The sequence below is a fragment of the Gossypium arboreum genome, chromosome 2, assembly GCF_025698485.1.
Source record: "Gossypium arboreum isolate Shixiya-1 chromosome 2, ASM2569848v2, whole genome shotgun sequence".
Taxonomy (NCBI): Eukaryota; Viridiplantae; Streptophyta; class Magnoliopsida; order Malvales; family Malvaceae; genus Gossypium; species Gossypium arboreum.
The window spans coordinates 108,260,968-108,274,548 of record NC_069071.1 but is presented as its reverse complement, the minus strand read 5'-3'; the positions used below and the strand labels follow the sequence as shown (position 1 = coordinate 108,274,548).

At 32.9% G+C, this 13,581-nt stretch overlaps 2 protein-coding genes across 5 annotated transcripts; both read left to right on the top strand.

Moving 5' to 3' along the window:
- Positions 1-552: 552 nt before the first annotated feature.
- LOC108457661 (uncharacterized) lies at positions 553-6,288 on the top strand. 4 transcript variants are annotated; one of them, XR_008279024.1, is made up of 6 exons: positions 553-1,541; positions 1,636-1,773; positions 3,147-3,386; positions 3,467-3,602; positions 4,671-4,753; positions 5,768-6,288. XR_008279024.1 is itself a non-coding variant. In XM_017756723.2 (5 exons), exons 1-4 carry the CDS (start codon positions 717-719, stop codon positions 3,554-3,556), a joined length of 1,293 nt encoding a protein of 430 aa, XP_017612212.1. In that variant the 5' UTR covers positions 553-716; the 3' UTR covers positions 3,557-3,602; positions 4,671-4,937. The 4 variants fall into 4 exon arrangements, 1 of the variants encoding a protein (XP_017612212.1); XR_008279022.1 differs by lacking the exon at positions 5,768-6,288 and adding an exon at positions 5,202-5,604; XR_008279023.1 differs by lacking the exon at positions 5,768-6,288 and adding an exon at positions 5,159-5,604.
- A 5,663-nt stretch (positions 6,289-11,951) lies between these two features.
- LOC108458881 (uncharacterized) lies at positions 11,952-13,280 on the top strand. The gene is made up of 3 exons (XM_017758277.1): positions 11,952-12,438; positions 12,526-12,634; positions 12,770-13,280. The coding sequence occupies exons 1-3, from the start codon at positions 11,952-11,954 to the stop codon at positions 13,278-13,280; spliced, it is 1,107 nt and encodes a 368-aa protein (XP_017613766.1).
- Positions 13,281-13,581: the final 301 nt, after the last annotated feature.

Here is a 13,581-nt window from a genome sequence, read left to right as displayed (position 1 = left end):
TGCAAGTAAAGAAAAGGTTGACACCAAATTTATATTTATTTTTTTAATGGGGTGCTGGCTATGGGATGTCCAAAATCCATTTTTTTTTTAAATTGATAAAAGGGGTATCAGCCATGGAGTGCCCAAAACTCAATTTTTTTTTTAAATTGATAGAAAGGGTGTCGACTATAAGGTGTTTAAAACCTAATTTTTTTTAATAAGATAAAAGGGTATTGGCAATGGGGTGTTCAAAACCTCAAAAAATTATTAAAAAAAAGTATTGACCATCAATATTCAGCACCCAAAATTTTTTAAATACTATATAAAATGAATATTAATATAATACAATTTAAAAAATACATAAATATCAACTATCTAATGTCCAAAATTTAAAAAATTATTTCTTTTTACTCCTTGACACAATCACGAGACAATAGTTTTGTTAGAAATATTGTGTGCGCCAGTCATCTAGTGCCTATTACCCTCTGATGCTGTTCATTTAAGTTAATTTAGGTTATTATTTTTTAACCAGAGTTATTTTTATAATTATTTTTTTTATTTTGGGTCCGGGTAAAATAGCCGAATTCTAACAACACTGAAGTACGCATAGAAAGTCAGATTTGCACGAAAAAACATGAATCAGAAAGTACAGGTAACTATATAAAACTTTTTGGGGACCTTTGCCACTACCAGTTTCACTTCACTTGTCAGTCTCCACACTTCCGAGTGCCAAAACTATGCCCAGCCTTCGCCTTCTTGTCCTCTTCTTCTTCCTCTTCTTCTCAGTTCATTCCCAAGAAGACACTCCCATAGCTCGATTCCTTCGTTACCTTCAATTCAACACCGCTCATCCCAATCCAAACTACGCTGACCCCATCTCTTTCCTCATATCCCAAGCCAACGCCATTGGACTCCAAGCCCGAACTCTTGAATTCACCCTTTCTAAACCACTTCTCCTTCTAACATGGCCTGGCTCCAACCCTTCTCTTCCCTCAGTTCTCTTCAATTCCCACCTCGATTCCGTTCCAGCTGAACCTTCCAAATGGATCTACCCTCCTTTCTCCGCCACTCTCGCCCCTGACGGTAAAATCTACGCGCGCGGTGCTCAAGATGACAAGTGCATCGCTATGCAATACTTGGAAGCCATTCGCAACCTCAAGGCTAACGGCTTTACTCCTTTGCGAACTGTTCATATTTCTTATGTTCCTGATGAAGAAATTGGAGGGTTTGACGGGAGTGCTAAGTTCACTGGGTCCAAAGAGTTTGAGGATTTGAATGTTGGGTTCGTTTTGGATGAAGGGCAGGCTTCTACTGGCGATGAGTTTAGAGTGTTTTATGCTGATAGGACACCATGGGAACTTAAAATAAAGGCTACTGGAGATCCAGGGCATGGTTCTAGATTGTATGATAATGGGGCAATGGAGAATCTGATGAAGAGTGTGGAAGTTATTACTAAGTTTAGGGAGAGTCAATTTGATATTGTTAAATCTGGGGAAGCTATGAACTCTGAGGTTATTTCGGTTAATCCTGTTTATCTAAAAGCTGGCATACCCTCCCCAACTGTGAGTGTCCGATATTTGTGTGTTCTAAATAAGAATTAATGCTAATATCGATTCATCAATAGTGCTAATGATGGGGAGATTTGTTTGAATGCAGGGATTTGTGATGAACATGCAACCTTCTGAGGGAGAGGCAGGATTTGATCTTAGGTTGCCACCTACTGCTGATCCTGATCTTATCAAGAAAAGAATTGCTGAAGAATGGGCACCTGCTAGAAGGAATATGACATATGAGGTAAAGGGTAATTTTCAGTATGTATTTTTTGATGATTTTGATTATTGATGGTTTGCAGATACATTATTAGTTTAAGCAATTAAGTTGATTGTTTTGATTGCAATCAAGTCTTATCATTAATTTGTTTCTAGACTATTTGCATGATTTTGGTTTTCTATTCTTTCAAGAAATCTGATTAAGTGAAGTATTCTGCTGAATCTAGCAACTGGCTGTTTCCTATAATTGAACTCAAAGAACCTTAGCTTTAACGAAATGCTGAGTAATCAATCCATTTGTTAATCATTCCTAACTTGTTTTGGGTTGGCATGTAAACTGAACAATATTAAGAGTATAAAGAATTTATTCTTATATCCAGTATCATGTGATCAATTGTTTTCTTTTCTGCTACAAACGCTATTTCTGTACTCAACTTGTAACATACATGATGAAAGTTTTCAAGAGAGTATTTAATAAAACTGTTATATTTTTATTAACTAAAGAACTGAACTTAAATAGAGAAAAGAATCCTAATCCTAATTGGGAAAATAATTCCCTTATTCTAATAAACTACTAAAAGATAAAATAAAATATTCCTACAATATGAATAAAACTTATCTAACTAAATAAATTTAAAATATATACATATTTCAGCACATGATGCCCCATGATTGAGCAGTAGAGCCACCGTTTATAATGTTCCTTTCAATATATTTTTCTACTCACAAAATCATCTCTGGAATGGCTAGTATTCGAACATGTTCTGTCGTATCCTTATGAATAGAAGCACTGCTAGGAACTCTCCTCTCTAGCACAAGGAGAGCCAAACTCTTGTTTTGGAGAAAATTATAAGCAAAATTAAGGCTTTGCTTGGTACGGTGGGAAGAGAATTGGAAAGATGAAAAAAATTTGAGGGTAAAAGTTGAAGGATTAAAAAAAATAGTAGGAAAGATGGAAAAATGGAGAGAAAAAATCTGAGGGACAATCATGCTGATGTGAATCAATAACATGTAATGGTGCAAAATTAAGCTCTCTTTGCATTTTGACTTTTTTTCCTCTCAAATATGTGCTGACAATGGTTTTCAACTATTGATTGGCTGTTTAACAACAATGCTTTGCTTTTCTTAATTCCGAGTGCCTGCTCATTTTTGTGCTTTCGCATTCTTACCTGGTCCTCCTCGAGGAATAGGCATTTTCTATTAGGATTGGCAGGTATAACCCGAGAAGGACTTAGCTATAGAATTTTATGTACTATTGGCTGAAAAATCTGTTTCTGATATAGAGATGATGAGTGATGCCAGTTGCTATTAAATTATCAAGTTTATACTGCCAAGCAATATCATCTGCAGATGTTAGATACATTTTTCTGTGGTGCTAATTGCTTTCTGATTTGGTAGGTAATTGAAAAAGGACCGATAAGAGATTACCTGGACCGCCCTCTAATGACACTCACAAATGATTCCAATCCATGGTGGCCTGTTTTCAAGCAAGCTATTGAGGCGGCTGGAGGAAAACTTTCGAGGCCTGAAATTTTAGCTTCAACAACTGATGCACGGTTCATGAGACAAAGAGGAATTCCTACTTTTGGTTTTTCCCCAATGACAAACACTCCCATCCTGTTGCATGATCATAACGAGGTTCGACTAACTGCAAACATATCATCATTTTTCTTATTATTAGGCATCATTTCTTTTCTCATCATGGTTCTGTCTTGCAGTTCCTGAAAGATACAGTGTACTTGAGGGGAATTGAAGTGTATGAATCTGTGATAAGTTCTCTGAGTTCCTTTAAAGGAGAATCTTATTAGATGCTTTCAACCAGTCAATAATTGATCACGGTTGCAGTGTGTCATGGTAAGATCAATCATCTTCTACTTGCTGCTATTTTATAGTATATCAACAATATTTGTTCTTTTGGTAAGTAACAGTATCTCGTCTTGCTTGTTGCTGTGTACTTTGTGTAAAATCATGGTTTTGTTTCTGTAATATGAACTGGCTTGAATTTTATCAATATAAAGCAATCGGTAAGAAATCCATGTGATCTGTGACTAGACTTGGTATCCCAAATACCTAATTAGACTCCTTTTAGTCTTGAAACAAGATGTAGCTGACATTGTTGAATGATTGGAATTTAATGAAAGCTTGAATCTCATCTTAGAATCTATTTACTGTTGGAGTGGTGTCTGTTCGGCTGTTCACGAGTGATATTGTCCTTTGTCTCACCATTTTCCTGAATGAGGCTTAGATTTTTTTTTTCGGAGTTCATATGCATACTATTGAGTTTGTTTGGAGTCGACTAGTGTTCTATTTTGAGTTGTAGAATATGTATTTGATATGTCATATAGATGTCTTCTGCATATAAACTCATATATCCTGAAATCAAAATTTCATGAGCACACCTCATACCATAAACAAAATTTCTAAGACATATTTTGGATAAACTCTTTTTGTTTGAGGAAAATGTAGCATCATATTTTGTATATATAGGATACAGCAATATACTTTTGCTCTTCAAGATTATGCTTGCGATGTAGGACATAGAACAAGTAAGTAGGAAGAGAGAATGGAGTGTAAAAAGAGAAAAGTCTGAAGGAATGTGGGAGTCAGAGGGGAGAAATAGCCAGAAACAAGAGTAACTGAGGCATCTTAAAGATAGCTTGGGAAAGAATGAAGAAACTGATTATAATAGCTTACTATTTCAATTTAGATTATGTTAAGGTCAGGACTCACAATCGAAGAAACTGATTATAATAGCTTACTATTTCAATTTAGATTATGTTAAGGTCAGGACTCACAATCTGTTTGTCATTTATCTGTAAATTAACTGAATTCCGAGCTGAGTCATTTTGAGTTCAGATAACTTTGGTTCTCAGTTCTGGTGTTTAGGTTTTTTCATAGTATCTGAAATCAGAACCATTTCAGGGTTGAAATGCTTCACGTATCCGCTTCTGCATCAAATTCAGATTGAAGCAAATCAGATTCTGGATAAGTCAAGTGCTTCACCGGTATGTGATTTACAAAAAGCTTTGGTTTCCTCCATAGCCATTCATGGGAAAGACACTGAATGACCTGTGTATGTTTTGAATAAGTGGGGAAACATTCTATAGATTGTCATGAACAGTTGCATAGCAGTAACTACACTTTGAAAAGACTGTATTTTGCAATGGAATGAAGTACACTTTTGGGAAATCATATTTAACTTTGGTAGATAACATTTTTCATGGCAAATCTTTTTGTCCTTTTAATTCGTCTCCCAGCCACTCTATGCTTAGATCCTTCATGAATTCTGAAGATATCTTTATTGTTTAATAAAGAATGTATGATTTTAAGCTTAAGGGAAAGTTTTAAAACAAAAGAACATTGCCTCTGGAACACTGAATTCCAGCTAAAACTAATCATTACATTTGAAGCTGTAAAACTACAGATGTTAACCTCTGCAACACTGAATGCCAGCTAAAACTAGACTTCATCTTACAAATGAGGCAGCTCAAGGGATAATCATCAAGATGCTAATCTCATGCAAGCTAGATTGTGTTGTGTTCAGTGAGAGGGCTGACCAGCACTGCAACTTTTAGAAGATTAAAGGAAGAAAAAAAGAAAGAAAAAGAAAACACTGATATTCACTTGTGTATACAAAAATAGCTTAATTCACAATTTAACTTCTGAAGTATACCGCTATAGCGTGTTATTTCGATTTTAAAACCACTGTTATGGTGGTGGTTATAGTTTTTTTTTTCCAAGTATGTAATGATATATTTACCCAGGGCAGGAATTGTTTTCGCACTGGCTCTGTCATCACTCATTACATCTTTCTTTTCTTACTGAAAAAAAGCAAAAACATAATGATGCAAGCATTCCATTTTGATTCATGATCACTATTGTTAATATGAACTGCCATTGTCCTTGCATTTCTTTTTTTTTTGGTTCAAGTCTTTGCATTTCTTATTGATCCTTAAATTCCATAATAAATAAAATGCCACAGTATAATGACACTAACTGTTGTGTGTAATTGCAACCAGCTTCGTGGCTTTTGTTAATTGCAGAAGAAAAAGTATGACATTTGAATTGATTCTTGTACGAGAACAGAAACTCAATGGAGACTTGAGCCAAAGATGTGCAATCTCGAACTAAGAAACGTATAGCTTAGGCTCAGCTTTTCCATTAATGAAGTGGCTCATAAACTTTTTCTCCATCAACAGTTTCTTTCTCTATCAGAAGTTGAGCAAGCTTGTCAATGTGGGTTGTGATTATCTAGCTTGCCCTTGAATACACAGTGAAGAACATGAAAGAAGGGAAGGGGAGGAGTTTGATGGGTGGAAGGAGATGAAAGAAAAAAATTAAGATTTTGATGCTGAAGGACAGAAGGAGATAAAAGGAAAACATGGAGAGTGAGTTTTCAACGGATATGTATTTTATTTTGTTCTATTTCATTCAAAATAAAGTTAAAATGGCGAGGGAGTGTCACGTATCATATTTTTATTTACTGAAGTTATTTAAGGTCACTTAAAAAATGACTAAAAATCTTAATAAAATGATACTTTAGGTATCAAATTAGAACAAAAAAATTTAATTATTAAAATGAGAAAATGAGTATATTTCAAAAGTCAAATCGTGAATTAAGCTTAGAAAAATATAACCAAATATTATGATTGTTAAATTTAACTAAATATTACTTCATAGCAAATTAATATTTGACAACTATATAAATATTGTTACGCTAAAAATTAACTATATTATTATTGCTAAGTCATTTGAGAACCACATCTTATGGTTGTTAAAACAAATTTTGACAATGATATTTAGTTGTTGCTTAATATAATCACAATCAATTAAAATGTTGTCAAAAATAATATTTGACAACCATTAAATGTTGTTACGTAAATAATTTAGCATTTAAATTCATATTATTGCGAACTCTATTTTGCAATCAATTTTTTTTTGAATGCAACCAATATATTGTTGTTATATAATAATTTTGTAACTAAAATATTATCGTAATGTTAAAAATATTGCAATACATAATTAAACAAATAAATTAAGTTATTGCTAAAAAATTATAGTTGAAAATGATAAAATTGTCACAATAACTTTTCAATTTGTAAAGTGATTGTGGTTGTGTATACTTCTAAGTTTGATAATTCTTATTTTTCTTGTAATGTAGTTTTGAAAAGACCATGTATACTTTTTAAGTTTGATAATTCCTAATTTTTTTATAGTATAGTTCTTAAAGAGTTGATCATGAAATATGCTTTAAAAGATGATGTGAACAATTACCACACTATATTTCATAGTTATTATAGATTACTTGTAGTTTTGTATTTTTTTGTTGAAATCAAGATATACAATTTCACAATTATATAATTTAATCAAAGAAAAGTGTAAGGTACTTAATAGTTAAACTCACTCTTTCTTTTTAATATTTTTAAGGTTCTAACTTTATTTGTGAATGTGATAAATCTAGGGAGCTATGATTTTAGACATTACTATATTTCTTCCGAATTTTCAAAATGTTTCGAGTTTTATATCTTTAATTTTAAATAGTCTAAGTTATATTTTGAATTTTTTTCATTCACTACCTTTCTCGAAACTTATTTCAAAACAAAAATTATAAATATTTTACAAAATTATGTCTTGTGTTAAATATTTTATCTCAGGCAATTTTATTTTTGAAATCCTTTTCCTAACTTCTTCTATTTTACATAAAATGACCAATACATTCATTAAAATAAATATTATTAGCCAATGAATCTCTATGGCAAAGCATAATACAAGGTTGAACTTTTGCCATACAGCCAAAAAGAAAAACCTCAGCAAAAATGGTAGCATACAAGAACTTGGGGTCTATCAATGGGATGCAACCTCTATTTCTCTACTACATTTCCCCTTTTTCCTCTGCAATTTGCCCACATCTATGATACAAATAGAAGTTGTTGGACTGCATATTCAGATACTTCTAAAAAAATAAAATTTTAAATTTTGTTAAAAGAGGGTTGTAAATACATTGTATATATTTATTAAATACAAGTTATTTATAGTGCAAGCATTACGTTAGCCATATCACTCTGGATATGGTTGTTGTTGCAGATTTGACCCTTTTTTTTCCTGGAAGTTTCTCTATCCAGAAAAGGGGTAAGAATTCAATGGTACTATTGCAAGTCCGTAACCCACATGGATGTTGCCTCTCTATCATCCAACATACTTCACCACCTTTGTAAAATGTAAACCTTCTCAGCACTTTCGCCCATCCCTTTACCCATTTCAATATTCATACTAAGATGGACTTTGGTCCACTCTACTTTCCAGTTGGCTAAGCCAGCCTCGATTCTCCATATCCTTATTCATGCTGAAAATTTTCATTATTAATTCGTTCTCACTTTCCTCGATACACCCCGTACGGATTTGTGATGGGAGAGTACGGTATTGTCAATATGCCAGTTAAGCAATCAAGCAAAAGAGAATAAAATTTTTTATGAGACTTGAGATGGGGAAGAAGCGTGAATCTTCATTCATTAAAGTTTTATTTGTTGGCAATTATGTAAAAAAGCTTGTCAATGGTGTTGAAATAGCTCAAGTAAACAAAAACTTCTCAACTCGGCTTTGTTGGTTCATATATTAATTCATCCAAGTTGAAACACACACATATATATATATATATGAAGTCCCTTTTATCTATTATTAGACTGCAACTTCTTCCTCCTGTATATATAAAATTGAAATGCGGTGGTCAATATAGAAAATGAAATTACCTTCTCATTTCCAATAAACTAAACCCTTGTTTCATTCCTTAATTTCTGACAAATTTAAGATTAAAAACACTGTTCAAGCATGTGCAGCGAAATTATTTTAAATTGCATGTGCTTATTGCAAATCTGATCCTGCCAGCACCATCAGCAGTACTTGATTGAATAATAATTGTTACAATACAAAAGTTGTTACTGACTAGTTGTCGCAGTTCGCACTATGGAGGACATCACAGTTAGAATGAGAGCGTGAATGGTGCAAAGAGTTGCTAGGGCTTATGGTTGAGGAATGTCCCAATGACACTAGAGTAGAGTTCAGTACTTAGTGCTTGTTTGGCGTTTTTCGTGGAGGAGGAATGTATACATGGAGAAGGGCTTAAGTAGGCTTCTATCTCATGATGACTTTATCGATTTAAGGTGAGAACGAGATATAATCTTCCTTCGATTTTTTTATAAAAGTAACCTTAAAAAATAAATTAATTATTAAAATAATTTATCTTTTTAATTATGTACAAAAATAACTCATTTTCTATAGTAAAAAGTGGTGGAGCTATATGATATAGCGCCACCACTTTGTCACGTCAGTCAAGGGTATTAAAAAATTATTTTTTGATGGAGCTATGTTGAATGGCGCCACCAATATAAAATACTAGGAAAATACTAAAAAATCTGAAAAAACGGGAGACTTAAAAAAAATTTTCTATTTTTGGGTGGAGCCATTCTAAATGGCGTCACCACTTTTCTAATTTGTCGTGTTCTTATATTTTTTTTTACTTTTTACTTTTTTAACTTTTTACTTTTTTCTTATATTTTGTCTCTTTCTTAGATTTTTTCTTTTTAAATTTTATATTATTTTCTTAATTTATTTTACTTATTTAATGTATATTATTAATTTTAAAAATTTATAATATATATTTAAATGTTTTATAATATTTTTAAAAATTTTAATTATTATTTTAAAAATATATTTTAACTTTATATATATATATATTTGTGAAATTAATTATTTATAAATTTTAAAATGTATTTTCAAATTACTTTTTAAAATTTTAAAAATAATTATTTTTCTTTTTTTAGTTTTTTAAGTCTAATTTTTCTTATTTTATTTTGTTTATCTATTTTATTTATTTTATTACACATTTCAAATTAAATTTTAGATTAGTTTTTCATAGATTTTGTCTTTTCTTTAATTTTTTTCTTTTTTAAGTTTTATATTATTTTCTTATTGTATTTTGTTTATTAGTTTTATAATATTTGAAATGTATGTTTAATATATTATTAATTTTACATAGAATTTTAAATTAAGATTTTATAATTTTTTGTTATTTTATTTTAGTTTATTTAATTTATTTATTTCTTATTATTAATTTTAAAAGTTTGTAATGTATATTTGAAATGTTCTATAATATATATTTGTTAAAATTTTAAATATCAGTTTTAGATTTTTTTAAATTTTAAATGTATATTTCTCAAATTAATTTTTGAAAATTATAAATATTATTTTTAAATATTAACCATATTTTTAATAATACAAAATACTAAAATAATTTAAAGATATGATCTTTCAAATTTATTATTTGTTTTATTTTTAATAATATAAAACATTTAAACATTTAAATTTTTAAATAAAATTTGTATAAAAATTTAAAAATGTTAAATATTTTTAAAATAAATAAAATTATAAATTTCAAAATTCTATGTAAAATTTAAAAATATTTAAAATCATTTAAAATATTAAAAATATTTTAAATCATTTTAAATGTTTTATAATATTAAAATATATTTAATATTTAAAAATAATTTGAAAATATATTTTTAATATTTATAAAAATATATTATAAAACATTTTTAAAAATACATTTCAAGTTTTTCGAAATAAATAAAATAAATAAGGACTTAAAAAAGAAAAAAAGAAAGTCAAAAGTTTAAAGAAAAAAAAAGGTTGAAACAAATAAGTTGGCTGTCAGACTTGAAAACTGGTGGCGCCAAATTATTTGGCTCCACCAGGAAATGGCAAAATTGTTACGGGGCCCCCTATACTCTAAAAAATCACAGTATTTTGGTGGAATCATTTTTTATGGCTCCACCTCTTGGTTCTCTTCTATATATAGAGTGGTGTAGTTGTTATGTTAAGTGGAAAAGTTTAAAAAATTTGTTAAAAATGAATAATGAGGTGTTTTTGGTGTATGTTGTTTTTTATGGTGAAATTGTAGAAGGTGATATTGGCTGTGTATTTCAAGGCCGGCAAAGAGTAGGTTTGCGATTCAAAAAAAATGTGAAGCTAGCAGAAATGAAAAGGAAGATCAGTGCGAAAATGGCTATCTGTTGTGGAAGGGCGATGTCCAAATTATTTTACAAGTTTCCAATCTCTACAGATCCGTTCAAATTTTGTGCGATGCAACTGTTAGATGATGATGACTTGAGCACTATGATGGAAATATGATGGTCCACTGGGAGTGTGAACCCCTAACCAGTTGAATTATATGCTGAGTTAGCAGACTTAGAGCCTGTTGAGAATGTTAGCCCAATAAGTCAACATCGCGAATTTGATTTTGATCTTAATGTTGTATGGACAGGCTAATTAGAATGCGGTGGAACGTCGCAGATACCCAAAATTCCTAATTATGGTCGGAGTTCGTACAACAACCCAACCCTCGGTCCCCGTCTACAAATACATCCGGAGGTGATAATAAGCACTGAGACAAATATCAGAGAAATGACCAATAATGGTGAAGATTTTGATCAAGATGTTGAAGATTTTAGTGACCCCGATGTTGATGAGGTTCCGGACGATATCGATGATGAAGGCTCGGAGGAGGTTGAAGATGTTCACGGCCCTTCATTCTGTAACCCGAGTCATGGTATTATTTTACGAAATGAACCTGGGGGCAACATGTTGAATGTAGATCTAGATGCAGCACATGCATCCGAGTTCCCTGAGTACGCTGATATAGTACCTGCTCATAGATTGGCGTCAAATTCACAGTTCGACGAGTTGTTCGTTGGGCAACAGTTCGAGAAGAAGGCGGATTGTGTGTTTGCCATCAAACAATACAACATGAAGTTGTCGATTAATTACAAGGTTGCCAAATCTACACTGACATTATACGTTGGGGAATGTTGGAGAGCCGACGATGGGTGTGGTTGGCGAGTTCGTGCTACATTTATACAGAGGACTCAACAGTGGCAAATACGAAAATTAGAAGGGCGTCATACATGTACTGTCGCACGCATGTCTCAAGACCACCGAAAATTGGATGCCAAAAGTATTTGCAACTGCATCATGCCACTGGTGAAAGATAGCCCAATCATTCCTGTGTCGACATTGATTGCAGACATGCAAGCTCGATTTCAGTACAAAGTGTCATACAGGAAAGCGTGGTGGGTGAAACAAATGGCCATACAACAATTTTACGGCGACTGGGATAAGTCATACAATGAACTTTAGAGTTGGGTTTCATCAATGGTAGAGTATGTCCCAGGAACTGTCGTGGACTTGCAAACGTTGCCTTATAGAAGCCCTAATGGAGAATTGGAACTGGGAAAAAGAGTGTTTCGTCGACTGTTCTGGACTTTCGATCCATGTGTTAGGGCCTTTTCCCACTGCAAACCGGTAGTGCAAGTTGATGGAACATGGCTTTATGAAAAATACACGCAGATACTTCAGATTACGGTTGCACAAGACGGTAATGGAAATGTACTACCAATCGCTTTTGCCATCATAGAGTCGGAGAACTCTGAATCATGGGCATATTTCATTCGAAACTTACGGAGACATGTTGTCAGGCAAGACAACATTTGTATTATATCTGACAGATCAAAGGGTCTTGTTGCTGCAATTCGGCAATCGGAGGTTCCGTGGATGTCTGTCTATTGTATTCGTCACATCGCTGTGAACTTCCACAATGAGTATAAGAACAAAGATTGGCGCAAACGAATTGTCAACATGGGTAAAAATATTGTATTTAAATTCGTATTTGTAATTATTTCTAGTCTATTTCCTAAGTTTAACGCATTTTATCGGAATATATACATAGGGTACGAGCTGGAACCACACCGATTTAGACATAAGCTAGCGAGGTTAGAGATTGATATGGTGGGCTGCAAACCTTCTCTTACACAATGGTTGAGAAGCATGGAGCTGTGGTAATGGGCTCAATGTTTTGACGAGGGGTACCGTTATGGCCATATGTCAACTAACCTTGTTGAGGCCGTTAACTCTGTCTTAAGGCGTACACGTCACTTGCCAATTTCAGCTGTTTTTTCAGCTACATTTTACAGGTTAGCAATCTTAATGCCAAAAATGAGGTTGAAACAAGCAAAACAGTTAGAGGCAGGACACGTGTACGTCAAAAAAATCAGAGATGCCATGAAAGATAACACTCAAAGGGCTAGGTTGATGAATGTAGAACTATATTCTCAAAATTTGGAAACTTTTCCAGTGACAGAGTATATCAATCGTCGGTCAAGGATCCCGCCACGGTCCTATGGAGTTGATCTCCGAAACAGGCGGTGTGAGTGCGGGATGTTCCAAGCACTACGATACCCGTGTGCTCATGTAGTTGCAGCTTGTGCTACCTATAGTTTGAATGTCAAACAATATATCAATGATGTATACACACTTGAACGTACGTTGCGTATTTGGGGTAACGAGTTCCCTGTATTAAGGGATATATCGACATGGGAAGTGCAATCGCCTGCATTCGAGATGTTGCCTGATCAGTCACTACGTAGGAGAGTCAAAGGTAGACCGACAAAAACGAGGATTCGAAACGACATGGATGTAAGATAACAAGTCGATCCAAAGCGTTGTACCATATGTAGAACAGTTGGCCACAATCGGAGCAAATGTCCCCATGGAAACGTCTACACTGACCAATCTTCACAGTCTGAAAGAAATTAAATGTTGTAATTGAGATTTGTCTATATTATGATCTTTTAGAAATAAAGTTTGTATTACTTAGTGTTAAAATTATATTTAAAATTAATAGTTGCAACTCGTAACCCAAGTTGCATAGCGACGTCTTCTAATGTGATAGTGCACTCCCCACACGGCATAATAAAGGTGTGGGTCTCCGTACACCACCGCTCAA